The sequence below is a fragment of the Chiloscyllium plagiosum genome, unplaced genomic scaffold, assembly GCF_037043375.1.
Source record: "Chiloscyllium plagiosum isolate Xiang-an unplaced genomic scaffold, Cpla_swu_hap1 HiC_scaffold_12, whole genome shotgun sequence".
In the NCBI taxonomy this organism is placed as follows: Eukaryota; Metazoa; Chordata; class Chondrichthyes; order Orectolobiformes; family Hemiscylliidae; genus Chiloscyllium; species Chiloscyllium plagiosum.
In genome coordinates this window covers 32,635,101-32,657,246 of record NW_028270150.1, presented here as the reverse complement: position 1 = coordinate 32,657,246, position 22,146 = coordinate 32,635,101, and the positions used below count along the sequence as shown (strand labels likewise).

The window sequence follows — 22,146 nt, the reverse complement described above, 5'->3', positions numbered from 1 at the left end:
AAAAATCAATTGAAGGTTATGTCAATGCCATTTAGGCACAGATTGACCAGCCCACAAAGAGAGGTTGACTTAATTATGCATTTAACTTAATCTTATATTTGAGATTTCTCACACTTGATGCATTTCCGAACCAAGACTGCCATTTTGAGTCCTAAAGTGGATAGCTGTCTGCTCACTCTGAGCTCTGGAATGGAATAGGGGACTTGAGTATGCTAGGAAGAAAGGAAAATATGTGATGTTTAAGGAAGGCCTCCAATTCAGACATTTCAGCTGCATTATTGACAGCCAATAGATTGTATAGCAGTAGGGAACTTCTTCTAAAAGATGGGTACAGCTTGTATGGTGGCTCACAATCTCATTTACGTTAGTTACCCAAACAGAGCTTCAGTCCCATTCTGCAGGAGTGCCATCAATAGTCTAATGCAGAATTGCTTTGAATTTTGAAACAGGATCAAAATATTTTCTTTTTCCAAACACAACCATTATCTGAGGAAACATGAGTAAATCCTGACTTGATTAACTCTTACATGCGATGCAAAAAGGAAGGAATGTTGACTTGCTTTGAAACTACAACCAGAATCATTTTGGATGCTGCAGGTGAATTTGGAGAAGTGTGCAGCGGGCGTCTGAAGCTACCCTCCAAAAAAGAGATCTCCGTCGCCATCAAGACCCTTAAAGTTGGTTACACCGAGAAACAAAGGCGGGATTTCCTGAGTGAAGCAAGCATTATGGGACAGTTTGACCACCCAAACATCATTCATTTGGAAGGAGTGGTTACAAAAAGTAAGGGTCACAATTTAATATGAACAGAAAATTCATTAATATTCTCCATGCATCCTCTATTAGAAAAAGTGGTGAGCAAATAAAATTCCCTGTGGCTTCTAAAGAATCGTTAGAATTTGGAATGGAAGCAGTCAGAATTTTAATAATGCTTGCTACTGCATGTGCAGAATGCAAGCCAGAATGCACTGTGAATACTGTTTATCTAACTGAACTGATATAACAATTATGAGCTACAATCTGCTTAAAACAAAGAAATGTCCTCACAGACCTCAGAAACTAATATATTTTTGTTCAATTACAAAACTTAGGTGGGTTAATTTTTTCAGGTTCTGCCTTACTGCATGGATTCCTTTTAGAGATTATGAAATGGCAAAGCAGTATTCCGATACCTCTGGGCCAAATATTCTGGGTTCACATCCCATACCAGAACATGTTGGCCATGGAGGGTACTTTCATAAGCCTAGTGAAGTCTTACTGCAACTGCACAAGGTGCTGAAGAGACAACATCTGGAGTACTGAGAGCAGTTCTGGGTGTCCTTATTTAAGGAAAGATGTTATTTCGTTAGAGGCAGTTCAGAGAAGGCTCATTGGGATGATCCCCAATATGAAGGGATTTGCCTTACGAACAAAGGTTAAATGGGTTGAGACTGTACTCATTAGAGTTTAAAAGAATGAGAAGGCATCTCATGGAAACTTATAGGATTCTAATGGGAATGACAGGGTAAATGCTGAGACGATGCTTCCCCTCATGGGAGAATCGAGGACTAGAGGGGATCGTCTCAGAATCAAGTGCACCAATTTAAGACTCAGATGAGGAGGGATTTCTTCTCTGAAGATGCTGAATTGGTTGAACTCCCTAGCATTTGACGTTTTTTTCTTTTATTTATCTGTTTTTTCAAATATACTTTTCACGTGAAAAAGACATATTTGCTACTTATTTACTACTATTGTTCGAACCGCAATCATGACAACTATACAATCAAGACGGAGTTTCAATAATCCTTTCTAATTATCACAAAGGATACTCCTTATTGGCCTCTCATTTCACATGAGGCGTGGTAATCACCAGTTATCTCTCTCTAATGAGAAAGCAGCCCTATGGTCTGGTAAGACTAGGCCAACCTTATCTTTTATCTATATCATACTGTGTTTTGTTTTCATATCTGACTTCTCTTTCTTTTAGGTAAACCTGTCATGATTGTTACAGAGTACATGGAGAACGGTTCTTTGGACAGTTTCCTCAGGGTAAGCCACTGGTGAATTGACAGATGCCGCACCCCCACTAAAGTTCCAAAACAAAGGTTTCAAACTGAATTTGAAAGCTTTATCTGTTTTCTTTCAGAAACACGATGCCCAATTCACAGTCATCCAGCTGGTCGGCATGCTTCGGGGGATAGCTTCTGGGATGAAGTACCTATCTGACATGGGCTATGTGCATCGGGACCTGGCTGCTCGCAATATCCTTGTCAACAGCAACTTGGTGTGTAAAGTGTCTGACTTTGGGCTCTCCAGAGTTCTTGAAGATGACCCTGAAGCTGCATACACCACAAGGGTAAGAAACCATCCTTCTTCCCAGATCATGCTATCGAGTCTGTCTCTTCTTGTGAATAAGCATAATATTTCATATCTGGTTAGTTATTAAGACACACAGCAGGTGGAAACTGATGGTTTATTCAAGCTATGTGGTCCTAAAAATATATCATTTATGATCTCTGCTGCTGCTGTAGGAGACAACATTTCATGCCAGCTGTGAATGCAAAATAACACTTGAGACAAATACAGAAGAAGTGTATCTTTGTTGTGCAACCTCTCTCTCACCTTCAGCCCTTAGCAATCTCCAGTCTGTACACTTTAATCTCACCTGCCAGCCACTCCTCTTTGGATATCATTATGGCTCATGCTCCCCGAGCTTCTTTCTGCTGATTCTTCTAAGCTACAAATTCAATGTAGTCTTTTCATCCTCACTGCATCAAATGACGACTTATGGGCTTTAACTTTGCATTCTTTCTCAGAGAGAAAGAAAATAAGTAAAAAAAAGGCTTTTGTGTGCATTTAAATCCAATGAAGTACTTCCTATTGTAATATATGAAGCACAGTGGAAAATCTGTGCGCAGTAAGTTCCCACAAATGGAAATAATTAATGAGCAGATCATCTGCTTTAAATGTTTGTTGATGGATAATTGTTAACACGGTGCTAAGAGGAGCTTTCTGGATCTCCTTTGAAGTGTGCCCTAAGATCTTTCCCATCTACCTAAAAGGGCAAACAATGCTTTAGTTTCAGACTGCATCTGAAAGCTGGCATCTTTGTCAATGCAACACTCCCTTATAGTGCCCTGAACTAGCAGCCTCATTGATATGATTGGCAAGTGAATATGATTGGCAAATTTCCAAGATCTACAATAGTTCCGTACTCTACACAGCTTGGAAAATCCAAACTTGGCATAATTCAGCACAAATTTCTGGACGTACGTGCAGGCTTGGAAGAGCATCTCATGATTGAACTGACCTGCACTTAAGCTTGTCAATCAAAATATGAATTCTGTACTAGTAAGCTGTCCTAACAACACTGAAGCTAATCTTTATTTAGTAAGATTCTGACTCAACATTTAAATGGTTTCCCCCTCTATTGCAATAAATATGTCCTCAACAATTCAGATATGTTAGGAAATTCTTCACTCAGAGTCAGCCCTGGAGAAGTTTGAATTAGTGTGATTCATTTCCTCATTTCCCTGCTGCGAGCTGCCAAATTTAAATTAAATGATATATTAGCCATTGGAGCAAGAATCCATGTTCATCCCTCAGTGTTAATTGTCCTTCATTGTAAAATGCTACCATAGAAGGTAAATGTTTACTTCACAAATAACAGGTTAGTATCCTATTATACAAATACCACTCCTAATTTTTACAATGCTATTGCTGTACTGCTCCCATTTAATTACCTACTACAAATGTACGTTATTGTCAGATGGGTTCTTCATTATCTGGAATTTAGCTGTTCAAGAGGTAATTGGTTTCATAATATATAACCCATTTACTAAAAATACATGGGTAATACTTTATAAATTCATATGTACGTGTATTTCCTAGTGTGTGGGACAGCATAGATTACAAATTCCAAAGCAATTAATTCCGTCATGAACATATTCATTCAATCTGTGCTGGTATAAAGTCATTACTACCCTCCTTCACTTTAATCAGAATATAACAATATCATGGTCTCTTGGTGCTTCACCTCAAGGTCAGGCGCAGTTAACATGATTCATAATACTGAACCACCAATTAGTCTCTTGTGTTATCCAAGGTAAGGTTCAGACATGAACAGTGATCTGAGGGAATCACCTGAACTTTATGAACTCCACTGGCTAGCATTTACTTGTAACTGTTATCTAGGTGAAGAAAGTGGAGCTCCTTCATCAGACCGCAAGTTAATGAGCATTACTTTGCTGTGCTAACTCTGGTCTGCTAAACCCATGATACACATACACCTCCTTGCACACTATAATTGAAATAATAAATCTTAATCTGTAATATGAACATTATTAGTACTGGTTCAGCAAATGACCCAAGAAATCTGGAATTCCCCCACTTGCACTCAGTGGGATTGGGGTGATGGGAGGGTGATTTATAGAATTTCCCATGAATTGGACCAGTTTGTGGCACTAAATGATGTCTGCAACCTGCATGAGCTTTCCAAAAGTATCTCATTACCGTAAAAGACCTTCTCTGCCTTTGTCACCAAATCCAGGGCGACGATGTTTGTGAACTCTCTCATCTTTTAGAATGAACGTGTTGGTTGATGAGAGACTTAACAAATAATCCAGATCTTTTTCAGTATATAATTTCAGTCACATCACACTGTACAACTTTGCTATAAATTCTGTGTCTTATGATCTTATACTTCACAACCACCTGATGAAGGAGCAGCTCACAATCACTATTATTGTAAAACTATTCATAGAACTGATGAACTGTATTGATTATAGTCCTTTTGGAGAATATTCTCCTGCTATTTTAATTTCACAAAATATCTTAAAGCTATTTACAAATATCTAGCGTATAGATAAAATCTTCCTGAGAGGAGCTTTTGACTTGCAGGAAAGTTTGCAGTCTCTTTAGAAGTGTTATACAGGCTTTCAGACAAGATGCTGAACAGAGTTTGCCACATGTTTATACAAGATGTGCAGCATAAGCATAACAGAGATAAGTCATTATTGTTGAGAGAACTTAGCACAGCTAATCTGTTGCCTGTATCAGAAACAGTGAATGATACAGATCAGGATTCAAGATTTGTTCATTGGCTCCATGTAAAACACCAGCAGTTGTCTATCATGCTTCACATTATTACCTTCAAATTCAATGGCTTTAGAATGTTAAAAGTGCAGGGGTGTAAATATTCAGACATCAATTTTCAAGTTGTTTGAATGTTGCTTCAATTTTACTTTAATAAAATCAATTATTGCTTTCCAGCAAGCGAATGTATAAAAAATCATTATGAAGCATGGTTTTACAACAAAACAAATAAAACTGCCAGGAGAACAATAGATATTGTGATTTTGATATTGACAAAATAAAATTTAAAGTTGTAAATTATTGATATTTAACATCAATAGAAAACAGTTGACGATGATGCATGCATAGAGCAGAATTTGAAATCAATGAATTGTATGTCTACCGTAGATAATCTTCTGATAAAGTAACCTCAAATTGCTGTAAAATGCAAGTGGAAAGGTTCAAAGCTTTTGGATAAGCGACATGACTGCTCCAACTTGTAATTCAGCGCACTTTATCAATTACCACTCCTTTTGGACATAGACTACAGCGAGGTGTTAATTGCCTCACACTAACAACATTTCTATATATTCTTAGCAGCCAGCAAGATCACATTTTCAAGGTGTCTGCTATAACTATAGTTGCCTCTAGCTGTACCTTTGTGCAGTGCCATTCATGTGTTGAAATCACAGTGAGATAATGGCAAGAAATACTTTAATCCCAAAACAATAAAATATCTTTGCCTGCTATTTAATGTAGGTTCAATTTATAGAATTGAATAGAGAATTTCAAAATATCAAAGTGCAATACAAAATTATACTGAAATAAAATTTCTACGTAGAATTAAAACGACATCTGTAGTATAGTTTGTGCTGATGAAGGTGATGCCAATAATTAGCACTTTGATTTATTTCTGTGCGGTTGACACCTTATTGTTCCTTCCTCTTTAGTTAGTATAACAATAACAGTGTAAATATATTTTTATCTCTCAAGTCTGAATATTCCTTAACACAGATGAACTTTCTTGTCTGGGTGTCATTAAGGTCTGGGCTGCTGATGAGTTTATTCACCTGTCAACATCCCTACTTGTTGTTGAATATCTTTTTACAATTTAAAATAGAGCTAAATTCTTTATTGATATCATTGAAGCAGGCTTCTGATTTTTGTACTTTTGATGAGCTACATAAAAGTTTATTACAGCTTGCTTCAAACAAATGAAACCTGTGCTTTTTTGTGTGCAAGGTAATCCCAGCTCTGAATTGGCAGGTGAGAACCCAGATTAAAGAGAAAAACAAATCTAAGTAAATAATAATGATATGTTGCTGCATTATCTAATCCAACTGACAAACCAGTGAGAGAGAACAACATTCAATGAATCAAGCAATCAGCAATCCTGTCCTTCAACAATACAACATAGAGCAGAAACAGTCCCCTCAGCCCACCAAGTCTATGCTGTTTCCTAATCCTTACTTATTGCACATACACGGTTTCAATTCATCTGTTCGCACCCCATTCATACGTATATCAAGTTACACCTTATGATTAGATTCCCTACAGTTTGGAAACAGGCCGTTCAGCCCAACAAGTCTACACTGACCCTCTGGAGAGTAACCCATACCAGACCCATTTCCCTCTGACTAATGCACCTAACACTATGGGCACATGGCCATTCCACCTGACCTGCACATCTTTGGATTGTGGGAGGAAACTGGAGCATCTGGAGGAAATCCACACAGACATGGGGAGAATGTGCAAACTCCACATAGACAGTCACCCAAGGATGTAATCAAACCTGGGTCCCTGGTGCTGTGAGGCTGCAGTACAACCCACTGAGTCACCGTGCAGTGCTATACATTGCTCATGTGCCAGCTTCCCCCACCTCCACTGGCAGTGTGTTCCAGGCTCCCACCACCCTCTGTGTGAAAGAGTTTCCCCACACTTCTCCCTTAAACTTTTCCCCTTTCACCTTGAACTATTGCTTTCCACCCTGGGGCAAAAAAGGCCTCTGACTATCCCAGTGAAAGGCAGAGAAAAAGAAAAGTTAACTTGCTAAAAGCATAATTAAACTTTTAATGATGTGTTTATTTGCCATAGTTACAGAACTCATGGCAAAATGTGAGCTTTTCAGTTCCATATCTAACTAAAGACTGTTTAGGCTATAAGCTGACAAATGTTCCTATAATCACCAAAGCGGTGAAATAATTAAATAGTACAAAAACACTTACTGTTTGGGAGGTTGCACAATAAAGCAGGAGAGGAGAGGATGGTTTTGTTTTGTGCACAGAAGGTAATGGATATTCCAGACCAACAGATATTATGTGGGCACAGTGGAGGAGGAGTGCATGAGGAACTGTGGGCAAACCAGGAATTCACTGTAAAAAAGCCATAAATATTTCCCAGCTTCTTTTATTTCTAAAGAAATGGACTTGAAATGATAACTTCATTTTTTTTCTCTCCACACCTGCTGAATTTCTCCAGCACTTTCTGTTTTTATTTCAGATGTCTAACATCCACAGTGTTTTGTTTTTATATAAACATTGCTTGTACTGGATTGGTCCAACCCATTTGGGCAGGTTTGGAAATATGAAAAGGGTTGTGGGTGACTAAGAAAATGTTGGAGCTACACCAGGAACAATCCTTGACACATTCACATCCCCGGGCATCTTTCTCAATGGTAGGCAGAGATCCAGATTGCAGTCATGGAATAAGACTTTTCCACTTTATGGTGGGACTTGCGACTGAGGAGATTTTATATTCTTTCCTGTTGCCTGACAGTGCCTGTCCGCACTTGGCTTTGTGTTTTTGGTTATATAGAAATAGGCTGGAGTTGGATCCCAGCTCCCAATGCAGGTCTTGGTTGGGACCGGAGGTAAGAGATTGCTGAAGCAAGCAAGTTAGTAGCCTGCGAACCTTTATGGTGACATTAGTCTAGCTCTGTCCATGGATGTTAAGCATCTAGCTAGCACGCCTCATTGCTGCCTCTCCCATGTCTTTTTCTTCTTCCCCTCGCTCATGTACCTAGTATCCATCAAGGACAGAAGTCAAGAACAATTTAGGCCCTGAAGAGATTGGGAACTGTTTAGAACTGTCAAGATTGAATTAGAGGGTAGAGCTAATCATCTGTATTATGCAAAACAAAGAATAATTATGACGTATCACATCAAAACACAAACACTGTTGATGACAAGTTTAAAAAGTGCAAGTAAATGATAATACAAAATCCAAATGGACAATCATACTTCTAATATAAATAAGCAATCAAAGAGAAATATCCCATGAACACCTATCATCCCCATTCCTATTTGAAACTGTGAAACTAGAAGTACAAATATTCGAAATGGACATAACATCTTGTGATGAACCAGAGAATGAGGTATGAACATTATTAAGAAAAGAAAAATAAGAATGATAAGAATGACATTTTCAACTTGTCCATCAACAGTGTTTGTTCTATGTTTTGCATAGTACAAGAATATATTTTGCATAATAAATACCATTAGCTCTATCCTCTAATTTAATTTTGACAGTTCTAAACAATTCCTAATCTCTCAAATGTTCTCATATCTGAGGATTCACCTATGGAAGTCAATTAAATCTATAATCCTTATTTTGAAACCATCAGGTAATGGAGATTCAGGTTTGACCAATGTGTGGTGCATTATCAGCTGTTCTGGCATCCATATTGTATCGGAAAAAATCTGCATTTTTGTTTCCCAACAATTTATTTACTGCTTCCTTGCCAATGGATGACCCATTTATTTTTCACAGCTGTTGATTTCCTTTTTGTATCTATACATCCTGGACTTTTAAGATAGTCATATTTCTGCCATGCTTCATTACAATCATGCACCTTTTTCTAGACCTCCTTCCTTCTGATGAGGTGGTATTGACCATGCCTGTGATGAACTGCCACGTTTCCTGCCTGAGTACCAATAGGCAATTGTCTTGCAGTAAAAAAACACATTTGCATCAATCCATTATTGTGCTCACCTCCATTTACAGGACATCGCCACTGAATTGTTTCTTTTTAACTTCCTTCCAGTCAAACACATTCTTCAACAATCCATACTTCACAGCTGGATTATGGAAGTTTTGACATTTATTGTGGTTAGGCGCCTCATTAGCTGCTTGTGAAGTGTTAAAGAATCGTTATTGCAGATGTGCGTGATCCAATGCTACTTCTAATGAAATTCCATTCTCACAGTTCTTATGTTTACAAGCTGCTCTGTCCTGTGATTTTCTTAGCATTACATCACCCCTTAAGAGAAACTTACTTTTCTTTTATTAATACAATGAAAGTTTTCAACCATAAATTATGATTTTAGGGAGGAGTGAGCAAAGCAGCTAGAAAAATAGGTTAAATTAGGAAGAAAAAGAACAAAGTTGAACGAATAATGAATAGAGAAAGATTGGGGGAAGTGAAAGTAGCAAATGTTTAAAATATGTATTTTTTTCATAATTAACTTGAACTAAAATTATTCTAATCATTTGGTTTTATAGTTAAAGACTAAGATTACAGTGATAAATCTACTCCAGACGTTCAAATGCCATTCTTAGTATAATTTTGACTTTAAACGTAATAATGCCTGAACTGACGGCTTTAAAAAAGGTTTATAGATAATTTCTTTGGTCCTGCACTCTAAGAGTTAAAGCAACAACAGGCAAAGCAACCTGCTGATTATGAAATTCTGATTTGAATATTGCCTTGCATCTAATTACCATGCGAAATAGCGGTTCTGTTTAAACTATGTTGAAAGCCTTTGAGGAGTAATAATAGAAAGATATACACTGCTTCAGAAGAAGAGATAAATAGCTAACAGATCAGTAAAATATTCAAATTGATTTAGTCAGTTTAACATGCAGCTGTGTTTTCCTTGCTGTCGTGTGATTTTATTTTTCTGCACTTGAGAGCTGGCAAAGGATCTTGCACGAAAGTATCAGGCTGAGGTGTTTGCTCCAGCAACATATAATTGTACAACCTCATTCTTCCTGAGCACCACAAATTCCCAAAAATCTACCTCCCCCGAGTCACCAATACAGCCAACTGTTTACAGATTCTATTTCCCAACTTTGAACCAGTTCTTTTCTGTGATTTAAGTTGAGTTGTACTGGATATTAATGTCAGCATGCCATGTGAAAATCCTTTGCATGCTATTAAAATGAAAATGCCTTTGAAATAAATTGCAACAGCAGACAAAGGAATCATATTCTCAGCCTTGGTTTGCAAGCATTTTTGGCTTCGGCCTGATAGTTAGGTTTATCAATTTGAAAAGCCAGGAGTCCTCAGAATAGCTGAGGATTTTGAATGGGTGCACTTTTAAAAACAACTCAGTCCTTATGGCTCTGAAACCTTTTAGTTCTGGACACTTCTCAGCTGTAGCTGGCAGGCAGGAACTCGAAAGCAGAATGAAAAGCCATGGTTCTGCCACAGGGATGAATATCCAGTGCATTCTCATTAACCGTCAGGCCAGCCGAGACCAGAGGCAGGATTTCCGGACACCAAATTAGGTTGGCACAAAGGTGGGTTACCCGAACAGTGGTGCCAATAGCTTGTGTGCCATTCTGCTGCTTCTGTTTCTGAACCTACTAACTTTCGCAAGAGCTAGAGGGAGGGTGGGAAAGTATAGTAGCCTGCATTGTTAATTGGACGCATTTTATAGAATTAAAGACCTTGTTAAGAACTTGCCTTCTAATGTCTCAAGAATTTCAAAGGGGTGTGTGATCTCTGGAAGCTGTGTAAAGCTGAACAGCTCCAGTCTGTCGGCAACAGGGTTGGCAGCATTCAGGAGTGGAGGTTTTGACAAAATCAATTGTGCATCCATTAAATTTTAACAAGACTAACATTTTTCTACTCTGCCCCGGCTTCCAACTGTCAATCTGCCCTGACTAATTTTTCAAAATGCTTTTATAAAAATCATTCAGAGATGCCAGGCACAGCAATGACTGCTGTACAGGTCAGAGTGCTGCCCATTTACATGATGGTCCCTTTTCATTCCTGCCCTACCCCCACTCTTACCATTAGTTATCCAGCTGGATGAAAGTGCCGATTGTACAAACACCGAATGTAGGAGCAAGAATGGCTTTTTCAACACCTCAACCCTGTTCCATCGTCTGATTAGCTCATGACTGATCTGATTGTGACCTCAACTCCATTTTCTTGCCTACCTCTCATAGCTTTAGACTCATTTATTGATCAAGAATCTTGTCAATTGATCATCTCCCTGGTTCGCAGAACGTTCCCATCCAACAGACACACTCTGTGACATTAAAACTGCACGGGACCCAACCAAATGTCCTCTTCAGCGCTCACAAGGCCCTGCCTCAGCCAAAACTGGGACTTACACTTAAATAAGACTGATAGAAACAAGTGCCCTATTACGAGTTTGCAACAATCAAATTGAAAACAATTGTGATTCAATGCTGGTGGACTTCTTGAGGTTATATTAAGGTAGGCTTCGATCTGTTTAAGATAAATGCAAATCTATTTAACTTGGTTTGATCCAGCATTTGCTGCACATCTAATTGCCATCAAACACATCACCTACATTGAAGAATTTAACACAAACAGCATATTTCCCAATGGCAGGACTGGAATTGGGGACATCTTCAACTCGTATCAATAATCTTCACACATGCATTTGCAATGTAAATCATAACTGTCTATTGCAATTAAACATTGGGGATGTTGGGAGTGCACAAGTATCTGTCCCTGCAATTCCATAAGAACTAGCAGCAGGAGTAGGTAATTCAGCCCCTCAAGTGTGCACCATTTAATACAGTCATGGCTGACCTCACCTTGGCCTCAAGTCCACCTTCTTGTCTGCTTTTCATAATCCTTCAACCCATGATTAATTAAATTTACTCAACGTCTCGGCATCCACCATAATTTGGGGCAATCAATTCCCCAGATTCATGACCATTCGAAGGAAGTAAATTCTCCTCATATTTTTGTGTTAAATCTGCTACCCCGCATCCTAAAACTATCACTTTTTCATACAATTATTGTATACTGAAGCTCCCGATGCAAGTGAGCATCTTTCTGGATCCCATTCATTCTTCTCCCAGGCCCAGTTCCAAACAATGAGCATCAACATGCTTCAACAATGCAGGGGTTCGTCCAGGCAATCTGGGATTGATGGAAGATGCCCTTTCTAACCAATGGAAATGGAAGATCTTCCTATTTGACTGAAGTGTCCACAGAGGACGTGACGTGAGGAGGTGAGCTATAGCAAAAATGGCTCCAGTGCTGCAGTTGACCAATAAATTTGCAGAATACTCCAATGAACCATATTTAGGACTCCTCTGCCCACCTCCCTCAAGAATCTTATCCTCTGCCAGCTTAACTGAGTTTGCAGGGAGGAGTCGAGAGTGTGGTGCTGGAAAATCACAGCAGGTCAGGCAGCACTCGAAGAGCTGAAGAATCGACTTTTCAGGCATAAGCCCTTCATCAGGAGTTTGCAACCAGCTTGATGGAAAAGCACAGTATGAACCTTCAGCTGTGACCCATCCACTTCTATTCAGTCACCTTTAAGGTTTTTCCCATTACTCGTCACCCTCGCCTCTTACTGACAATCACTCTCCAAACTCTGACCATCACATTTGATTGGTTCACCATCGTCCTGCAACTTTCTTCTGTTAACCCTGACCTGCCCTCCCATGTCCTTTGACCGTCCCTCCAAGATCCTCTCTCTAGTTGAAGAAGCTGCTTCGAGCTTGAGATCCCCTCTCTGACTGTAGACCAACCATGCATGGTTCACTTGCCTCCCTTTGAGATGCAGGCTAGAGTAGCCTGGCTCTATTTGGACATGCCAAGTCCCAAACACACAAGTGACTTGATGCATTGTCCACTTCACAAACCAACCTTCCTGCTATTTGACGACCCAATCGTCACTAACCACAGCAAACCCACTGGTGTACCTTTAAATAGTTGAAAAAATAGTGGCGACTTCATCTGGAAGATAGAGCTAAATTTTGGACTTCCATTTAATGAATATTAATGGTACACACATAAATGGGCCAAAACTTATTGACACGAGGTGACGAGATGTCTGCTCTGTCATTGAAATGCTCCCTGATTTGTTTCAAAAACTTAACCCATCATAAGGAACTTAAATTTTAATGTCCATTTAATTCCAGCCCCACCAGCCTTATTTCCCATTTCTAGAGGCTCCATTGTATTCCGCCCTTAATAATCTTGTCTTCTACATGTTAAAAACAAATGAATAAATTCTGGCCACTCAGTCCTCCCTCACACTTTGTTTTCTGATTTTTCCATTGCTGTTCTCTGCCCATGTGTTTCTTTTTTAAGAAGGAAGGTGCAGACCAAGAATGCCAGCTAATAAAATTCACCAAGCTGAGGCATGCTGATGGAAGTGTCATTCAGAATTTAGGTTTGAGCTCACAATTCATGAAATGGTTAGTACTTGGAATGATGGCATTATTGTGATTACAGAGACTTGGCTGAAAGAGGGATAGCACTGGCAGCTGAATGCCCCAGGATTTAGATGTTTCAGGTGTCAGAGAAAGGGAGGTAAAAGGGGTGGGAGAGTTGCATTACTGATAAAGGAGTGTCTCGCAGTTGCACTGAGGGAGAGTACATCAGAGGACTCGTGCAGCGAGGCAAACTGGATAGAACTCAGGAATAGGAAATGTGAAATCACAATGTTGGGGGTATACTACAGGTCTCCCAACAGCCAGTGGGAGATAGAGGAGAGAACATGTTAACAAATTTTGGAAAGATACAAAACAGCAGGGTTATTGTGGTAGGTGATTTTAACTTCCCCTAAATTGACTGGGATTCACTAAGGTCTAGGAGGGTGGGAACTGATGAAGCCCTTGAAATATATGAGGAAAGTAGGAAATTCCTTAAACAAGGAATTAGAAGGGCGAAAAGGGGTCATGAAAAGTTGTTAGCAATAGGGATTCAGGAAAATCCAAGGCTTTTTATAGATTATGTAAAAGGCAAGAGCTAGCCAGGGAAAGGACAAAGGAGAAAATCTATGGGTGGAGCCAGCAAAGGTAGGTGAGGTTCGAAACGAACACTTTGTGTCGGTATTCATCAAAGAGAAGGAATTGGTGCAGGATGCTGTCAGGGAAGGGGGTATCAAGTTTCTAAGCCAAGTCGCCATTAAAAAGGAAGAGATGTTTTGCATTTTAAAACGTATTAAGGGGGATAGGTCCCTGGGTTCTGATCGGATATATCCCAGAGTATTGAGGGGCACAAGAGAACAAATTGCTGGAGCATTGACAGACATCTTTGTATCCTCTTTGGCCACAGGTGAAGTCCCAGAGGACTGGAGAATAGCAAATGTTGTCTCATTGTTGAAGAAGGGTAGCAGGGATAATCCTGGAAATTCTGTGAGTCTCATGTCGGTAGTAGGGAAATTATTGGAAAAGATTCTCAGGGCCAAAATCTACATGCATTTAGAAGTTAATGGATTTATTAGCGATACTGCATGGTTTTGTGTAGGGCTGGTGCCTCATTAACTTAATCGAGCAGATGACAGCAAAATTGGAGGTGTAGTGGATAGCGAAGAGGGTTATATTGGATTACAACAGGATCTTGACCAGATGGGCCAATGGGCTGAGAGTTGGCAGATGGAGTTTAATTCAGACAAATGCAAGGTGCTGCATTTTAGGAAAGCAAATGTTAGCAGGACTTATACACTTAATTGTAAGGTCCTAGGGAGTGTTGCTGAACAAAGAGACCTTGGAGTGCAGGTTCATAACTCCTTGAAAGTGGAGTCACAGGTAGATAGGATAGTGAAGAAGGCGTTTGGTATACTTTCTTTTATTGGTCAGAGTATTGAGTACAGGAGTTGGGAGGTCTTGTTGTGGCTGTACAAGACATTGGTTAGCCACTGTTGGAATATTGCGGGCAATTCTGGACTCCTTCCTATCGGAAATATGTTGTGACACTTAAAAGGGTTCAGAAAAGATTTACAAGGATGTTGCCAGGGTTGGAGGATTTGAGCTATAGGAAGAGGCTGAACAGGCTTTGGCTGTTTTCCCTGGAGCATCGGAGGCTGAGAGGCAATCTTATAGAGGTTTACAAAATTATGAGGAGAATGGATAGGGTAAATAGGCAAAGTCTTTTCCCTGGGGCTGGGGAGTCCAGAACTAGAGGGCATGGGTTTAGGGTGAGAGGGGAAAGATATAAAAGAGACTTAAGGGGCAGATTTTTCACGCAGCAGGTGGTACGAGTATGGAATGAGCTGCCAGAGGATGTGGTGGAGGCTGCTACTATTGCAACATTTAAGAGGCATTTGGATGGGAATATGAATAGGAAGGGTTTGTAGGGATATGGGCCGGGTGCTTGCAGGTGGGACTAGATTGATTGGGATATCTAGTCGGCTTGTCAGGTTGGACTGAAGGGTTTGTTTCCATGCTGTACATCTCTATGACTCTATGACTCAATGAGTTGTTTGAGGAGGTGACAAAGGTGATTGATGAGGGAAAAGCAGTTGATGTTAGTGAGTTTTGAGAAGATTTGTAGCTCAGGTTGAGGTTCTGGATGTAAGTTTGCTCACTTGAGCTGGAAGGTTTGTTTTTAGAAGTTTCATCACCATACTAGGTAACATCATCACTGAGCCTCTGGTGAAGCGCTAGTGTTATGTCCTGCTTTCTAGTCATATGTTTAGATTTCCTTGGGTCAGTGATGTCATTTCCAGTTCTTTTTCTCAGAGGGTGGTAGATCGGGTCTAAACTGATGTATTTGTTGATAGAGTTCCGGTCGGAATGCCATGCTTCTCGAAATTCTTGTGCATGATTCTGTTTGGCTTGTCCTAGGATGGATGTGTTGTCCCAGTCGAAGTGGTGTCCTTCCTCATCTGTATGTAAGGATACTAGTGATAGTCAGTCAAGTCTTTTTGTGGCTAGTTGATGTTCATGTATCCTGGTGGCTAGTTTTCTGCCTGTTTGTCCAATGTACTGTTTGTTACAGTTCATAGAAGGTATTTTGTATTTTGGGACAACACATCCAACCGAGGACAAGACAGAGACATGCAGGAGAATTCATAGAAGCATGGCATTCCAACCGGAACTCTATCAACAAACACGTCAGTTTGGACCCCATCTACCACCCTCTGAAAAAAAGAACTGGAAATGACATCACCAACTCAAGGAAACCTAAACACATAAATAGAAAGCAGGACATAACACCAGCACTTCACTGGAGGCTCACTAATGATGTTAACTAGTATGATGACAAAATGTCTGAAAATGAACCTTCCAGCTCAGCGAGCAGATTTACATCCAGCAGTTGATGTCTGCATGGACTTCAGTAAAGCTTTTGACAAGGTCCTTCATGACAGACTGGTACGAAAGATGAAGTCACATGGTTTCAGGGGTGAACTGGCAAGATGGATACAGATAGGAGACAGGTTATTGGTGGAAGGATGCCTTTCAGAATGGAGGGTTGTGACTACTGGTGTTCCTCAGGGATCAGTGCTGGGACCTCTGCAGTTTGTGATCTACATAAATGACTTGGAGGAAAACATAGCTGGTCTAATTAGTAAGTTTGCAGATGATAAAAAGATTGGTGGAGTTGGGGATAGTGAGGAGGATTGTCAGAGGATACAGCAGGATATAGATCAGTTGGAGGCATGGGCAGCAAAATGACAGATGGAGTTTAATCCAGACAAATGTGAGGAGATGCATTTTGGAAGGTCAAGTACAGATGGAAATTACACAGTGAATGGCAGACCGCTTAGTAGAGAGGTCAAGGTGTACAGGTCCATAGCTGTCTGAAGGTGATAGTGCAGGTAGATAAGGTAGTGAAAAAGGCTATAGCTTGCTTCCCTTCATTGGAAGAGGCATTGAGTTTGAGGATAGACAAGTTATGTTGCAGCTTCAGATAGGCTAAACTTGGAATATTGCCAATAGTTCTGGTCACCACACTACCAGAAGGATGTGGTGGATGCTTTGGAGAGGGTACAGAAAAGGTTTACCAGGATGTTGCCTGGTATGGGAGATTTTAGTTATGAAGAAAGGTTGGATAGACTAGGTCTGTTTTCACTGGAACACAGGAGTTTGAGGGATGTCCTGATAGAAGTTTATAAGATTGTGAATGGCATGGATAGAGTGGAAAGTATGAGACTTTTTCCCAGGGTGGAGGGGTCAGTTACTAGGGAAGGCAGGTTCAAAGTGCGATGGGGCAGTTTAAAAGAGATGTGCAAGGCAGGTTTTTTTTTCCCAGAAAGGATAGTGAGTGCCTGGAGCACGCAGCCATTGGAGCTGGTGCAAACAGACAACAGTAGCAGCATTCAAGTAGCACCTGGATGAATACATGATAGGAAGGGAATAGAGAGATATGGATCCTGTACGTGAAAACAGTTTAGCATGGAAGGGCTAAATGTGGCAGCACAGGCTTGGAGGGCCAAAGGGCCTGTTGCTGTGCTGTATTGTTCTTTGTTCTAAATGAAACCCTCAATTTTGATTGCATCTGCCTCATTGGGCTTGTTGTCACACACATGTGCAACAGACAGCTTCATTGTGAAACCAGTAACACTTTAAGAAATACTTGGGCTTATACTGAATACCCCTGTGTGGTTAAAAAATAAGAATCTTCAATACTTGAAATACAGAAGTGGAATTATGACATTTTTGCCACCTCCATTGTTTCTCAGCCTGTCAGGAATTGCTGCCAATCTGTGTTTACAAATTGCATGTGATAATAAAATTAAGAGCAGTACGTTTTGTTTTTATGGTAGTAATCCTAATTGAATGGAAAATAAAGAGAAGAATTGCTTTCAAACTATCATTTTGAAATCCTGCTGTTTATTCTGGCCACAGATGCATTTCAAATCGCTCATATAGATTAATGGCTGGGTTAAGGCAGCAGACAAAAGAAACCCACAGTGTGTTTACGGCTGGTACTGATTAATGCAATTTTAACTCTAATGTCTTGGCTTGACCTACAAACAAGTTTTGCTTTTCTTGCATGGTCACCAAAAGTACAGTCATGCATAACCACTTTTTCTAAATAAACTCTTTTCTAGGGTGGGAAAATCCCCATCCGATGGACAGCGCCAGAAGCCATCGCCTACCGCAAATTCACCTCAGCCAGTGATGTGTGGAGTTATGGGATTGTTCTATGGGAGGTGATGTCGTATGGAGAGAGGCCTTACTGGGAAATGTCCAATCAGGATGTGAGTATCTTCTGTGAATTGCTCTGTTGTAAATGAGTCAAGCTGGGTGAGGAAGTCGAGCATGGGAATGCCAGGTGGCCATGCATTTCTGTGTCATTGAAAGCAACAGAGAAGACACGCAAGCTAACTTTCAGCACCGAACACCAGTTTACACATCTTTATATAGTGGACACTTTCACTAAAAGAAAAATACCAGCTTTAAATGAGGAAAATAAAGGTTGTTCACAGGACTAAAACTGATCAATGTAAAAAAACTATGTGCACTTAAACTGTTAAAACATTTAGCATTGGCTTTGCATTGTTAACTATGAGTAATGTATTCTATAGGGTATGCATAATTCATAACTGCTAACACAACTTAATACCCATTGTTCCTCACATGATTCCTTCCTCATCTCAGGTTCTTGGGGAAAAAAAGTATATGGTGGCAATACATGTCTGCGTCAAAGTTGCTTTTATCTGTATTCCTGGATGTAGTGCATTTTTTTAAGTTCTTATTTTTGACAGAGGTGAAAAGGCCTCTGTCTTTCTGCTGACCCACAGAGGTCATTTCCTCCTGCGTGTCCCAGTAGAATTCCAATCTATCAATGTGAAACCTTCGTGGAAGTTAATATTCAGCAGCTTGAACTGTTTCTATGTACCAACTCATAAATATAAGGTATGTTTTCCCACCAGGTTAATCCCCGTGTTGAAAATGTGCAGAGACAAATTCAGTACGAATGTATTATACAGTTGCAGAGGGTTAGAAAATACACCCTCCTGTGACAGCATATCAAGGCACTTTGGTATGACAAAACAGAATTTTAACATCATAAATTGTTGCACATGAATCTAATGTCTGCATTGTACACATGTATTCCACTGTGAGGTGCATGTATATATCATTAGTAAACACGCAAGAAGCAATACCCTTTATTCAGAACAGATAAAGGACCTGGAGATGATTGCAATTCAAAACATGTGATATAATCTTGGGAACCTGGGAGCGATTATAATCCACCACAACATTCTGTGCTGGCAAAATTAAATGTTTGATTGCAGATTAAAACAATTATTTTTGCTCTCTATTTGTTTACATACAAGAATTAGATCTCCAACTTTTTGTTTTTAAAATATTCTGGTTGTAATTCTGTCTTGTGTTATTTCTATCTCCACCTTGATCGCGTTGTCAAAAGTTCTTTTAACTTGTTGCGCTGATAGTTTCGCCTTTTTGCCCTCCCCGTCTGGCCCTGCCTGATCTCCGAGGGATGTGTTTCATTAGGCAGAGGGGTCACAAGGCCAGGCCTCCTCCAAGATATACCCAGCATCACAGATGCCAGGCTTCAGCCAATTTGATACACTTCACATCATATCAAGAAATAGCTTGAGTATTGGATTGTGCAAAGACTGTCGGCCCTGACAACACTCTGGCAATATTACTGAAGCCATGTGCTCCAGAACTTGCCCTAGTCAAGCTCTTCCATTGCAATTACAACATTGGCATCTACCTGATAATGTGGACAATTGCCTAGATAAGTCCTGTTCACAAAAAGCAGGTCAAATGCAAACCAGGCAATTACTGCCCCATCAGTCTACTCATGATCATCAGTAAATGATGGAAATTATCATCAGTGCTATCAAGCAGCCCTTGTTCAGGAATAACCTGCTCACTGATGCCTTGTTTAGATTCTGCTTTAGCCACTCAGCACGTGATATAATTACAGCCTTGGCTCAAATATGGGCAAAAGAGCTAAATTCCTGAGGTGAGGTAAGAGTAACATTTGACATCATTGTTGCGTCTGACCAAGTGTGATGTCCAGAAGCCTAAGTAAAACTGAACTCAATGGGCATCAGGAGAAAATCATCCACTGGTTAGACCCATGCCAGGCACACAGGAAGATGGTTGTGGTTGTAGGAGGTCAGTCATCTTAGCTACAGGCCATCTCTACAGGAGTTCCTCAACATAGTGCCTTACGTCCAACCATTTCATCAGTGACCTTCCCTCCATCATAAGGTCACAAAAAAGGGGTGCTCGACGATGGTTACACAATGTTCAGCATTGTTCGCAAGTCCTCAGAAACTGAAGCAGGCTTGGGTTGAAACGTGGCAAGTGATATTTGTGGCTCCAGCAGAATGAATCTAGCCATCACCCTTTGACATTCAATAGCATTACATTCACTCAATGTCTTATATTAATATGCTGGGGTTGCCATTGACCAGAAACTGAACTGGACTTGACATCTAAATGCAAAAGTTACAAGAGCAAGTCAAAGGCTAGGAATCCTCCATGAGTAACTCCTCGCTTGACTCCTCAAAGCCTTTCACCATCTAAAGGTACAAGGAAGGAGTTTGATGCTTAACACCATACAGGGCAAAGAAGCCCACTTGATTTGCACTACATCCACACACATTCCCTCCACCATTGCGGATGCATAGCAGCAGCAGTTTGTGCTATCTACAAGGCACTACAGAAATTCACCACGGGCGTTAAGAAAACAGAGCTTCCCATTCCCAGCTGTGTCTGGAAAGTAGGTCTCCTTTATTCTGCTGCACCACCCCCGGCCCTCTCCAGCCCCCATTCTGATCAGTGAGAAGCCATTCTGGAATGAGGGGGGTCATGTCACACCCTAACCTACTACTTCCACTCACTGTCACTGCTGAAAAAGAGGTGATGCACCTCCTTGTCCAGAGTGGTGTTACCATCCAAGGGACACCCAAGAATACTGCTGCGGCCTCCCTTCAAATCTGACACTGGTCACTCACACTCGATGCAGGATATGATTCAGGTCACTGAGTCATGGATTCCTGTTCCTTCAATTATGTTCAATTCCAGCAGGGCCATCTTTGAGACTGACTATTGCTTTCTGACTTTTCTGAATGATATTGAGTTCTTCTTTACTCATCTTTAATCTTTTATTCATCTCCTCTTTACTCTTTGTACCACCTCAGTAAGGTAGACCTACCCCAAAGTGTTTGAGGATGGGTTTTTGCTAGCTCTCTAACCAGAGAACAAGACTCCTGTCATTTCTATTAAATGCACCCTGTGATTTTATTATCTACTTGCTTTTCCTCTGCCATTCACATGTGGCTCAATGTCTCCTTTTCACTACCACATTGTTATCTTTTACTTTATCTTTACAGTAATCCAAATTCAAGGAAAATATAGAACGCGTTCAAGCATTGTTATGTCCACATCTAATCCTATCAGAGTCAACAGTCATTTAGAATACAGAATGGGGCTATTCAGCCCTTCAAGGCTATATCCCCCATGCTGGTCCCATTCCCCAGCTCCATCCTCATATCCCTGCAAGTTTATTTCCTCAAGTGCCCATTCTTAATCCTTTTGAGGACATTCATTGTCTCTGCTTCCACTGTCCTCATGGGCAGTAAATTCCAGATGAGGAAATATCATTGTCTAATTGTGAAAACAACACCATTGCATTTTTATTTCACTCTTCAATTTGAGAAGTTCCTTGACATAGTACCAAATCGTCCCCGTGCACTTAATCAGCAGCACCCAAAATTACCATTAACAGAATAATCATCTCAAATGCCCCATTTATACAATACTCATGTCATAAACACACACACACTTATTAAACACACACACATGTATGTGTGCCTGGATGACATTCATCAAGTTGACCCGGGCAGAACATGATCTGTGTATTTATGCTGAGAGCTGGCCAGATTCAGTGTGTGCACCAGTCGTATTAAATTACCCACCCTCAGCACCGGCTGCATTTCATTTTTCCACAGAAAGCAGTAGGAGATTCACATCAGGCATTTACATCAGTCCAGCATTGTGCCCCTCCTTCACTGCTGACAGAGCTCAAGAGATAGATAGCAATAGACTCCAAAGCCTCCTCTGAACTAAATCTGGCTCTGTTTCAATTTTGCTGTATGTTTTCCAAGTTCCAATCAGCTCAGAAATTTCCATGAATTGAAAAATCAAACTTTGATTGAA

General features: G+C 40.3%; 1 protein-coding gene across 3 annotated transcripts in view; it reads left to right on the top strand.

Annotated features, from left to right (window-relative positions):
* epha3 (eph receptor A3) overlaps positions 1-22,146 on the top strand; it is a 245,408-nt gene that overhangs the window by 193,921 nt on the left and 29,341 nt on the right. For 2 of the 3 annotated variants that reach the window (XM_043701195.2, XM_043701196.2), the window contains exons 11-14: positions 598-783; positions 1,967-2,028; positions 2,126-2,335; positions 18,051-18,200. In XM_043701195.2, coding sequence (XP_043557130.2) covers positions 598-783; positions 1,967-2,028; positions 2,126-2,335; positions 18,051-18,200 — 608 coding nt within the window. The remainder of the gene's footprint in view (positions 1-597; positions 784-1,966; positions 2,029-2,125; positions 2,336-18,050; positions 18,201-22,146) is intronic. The other variant, XM_043701197.2, reaches the window with a different exon arrangement.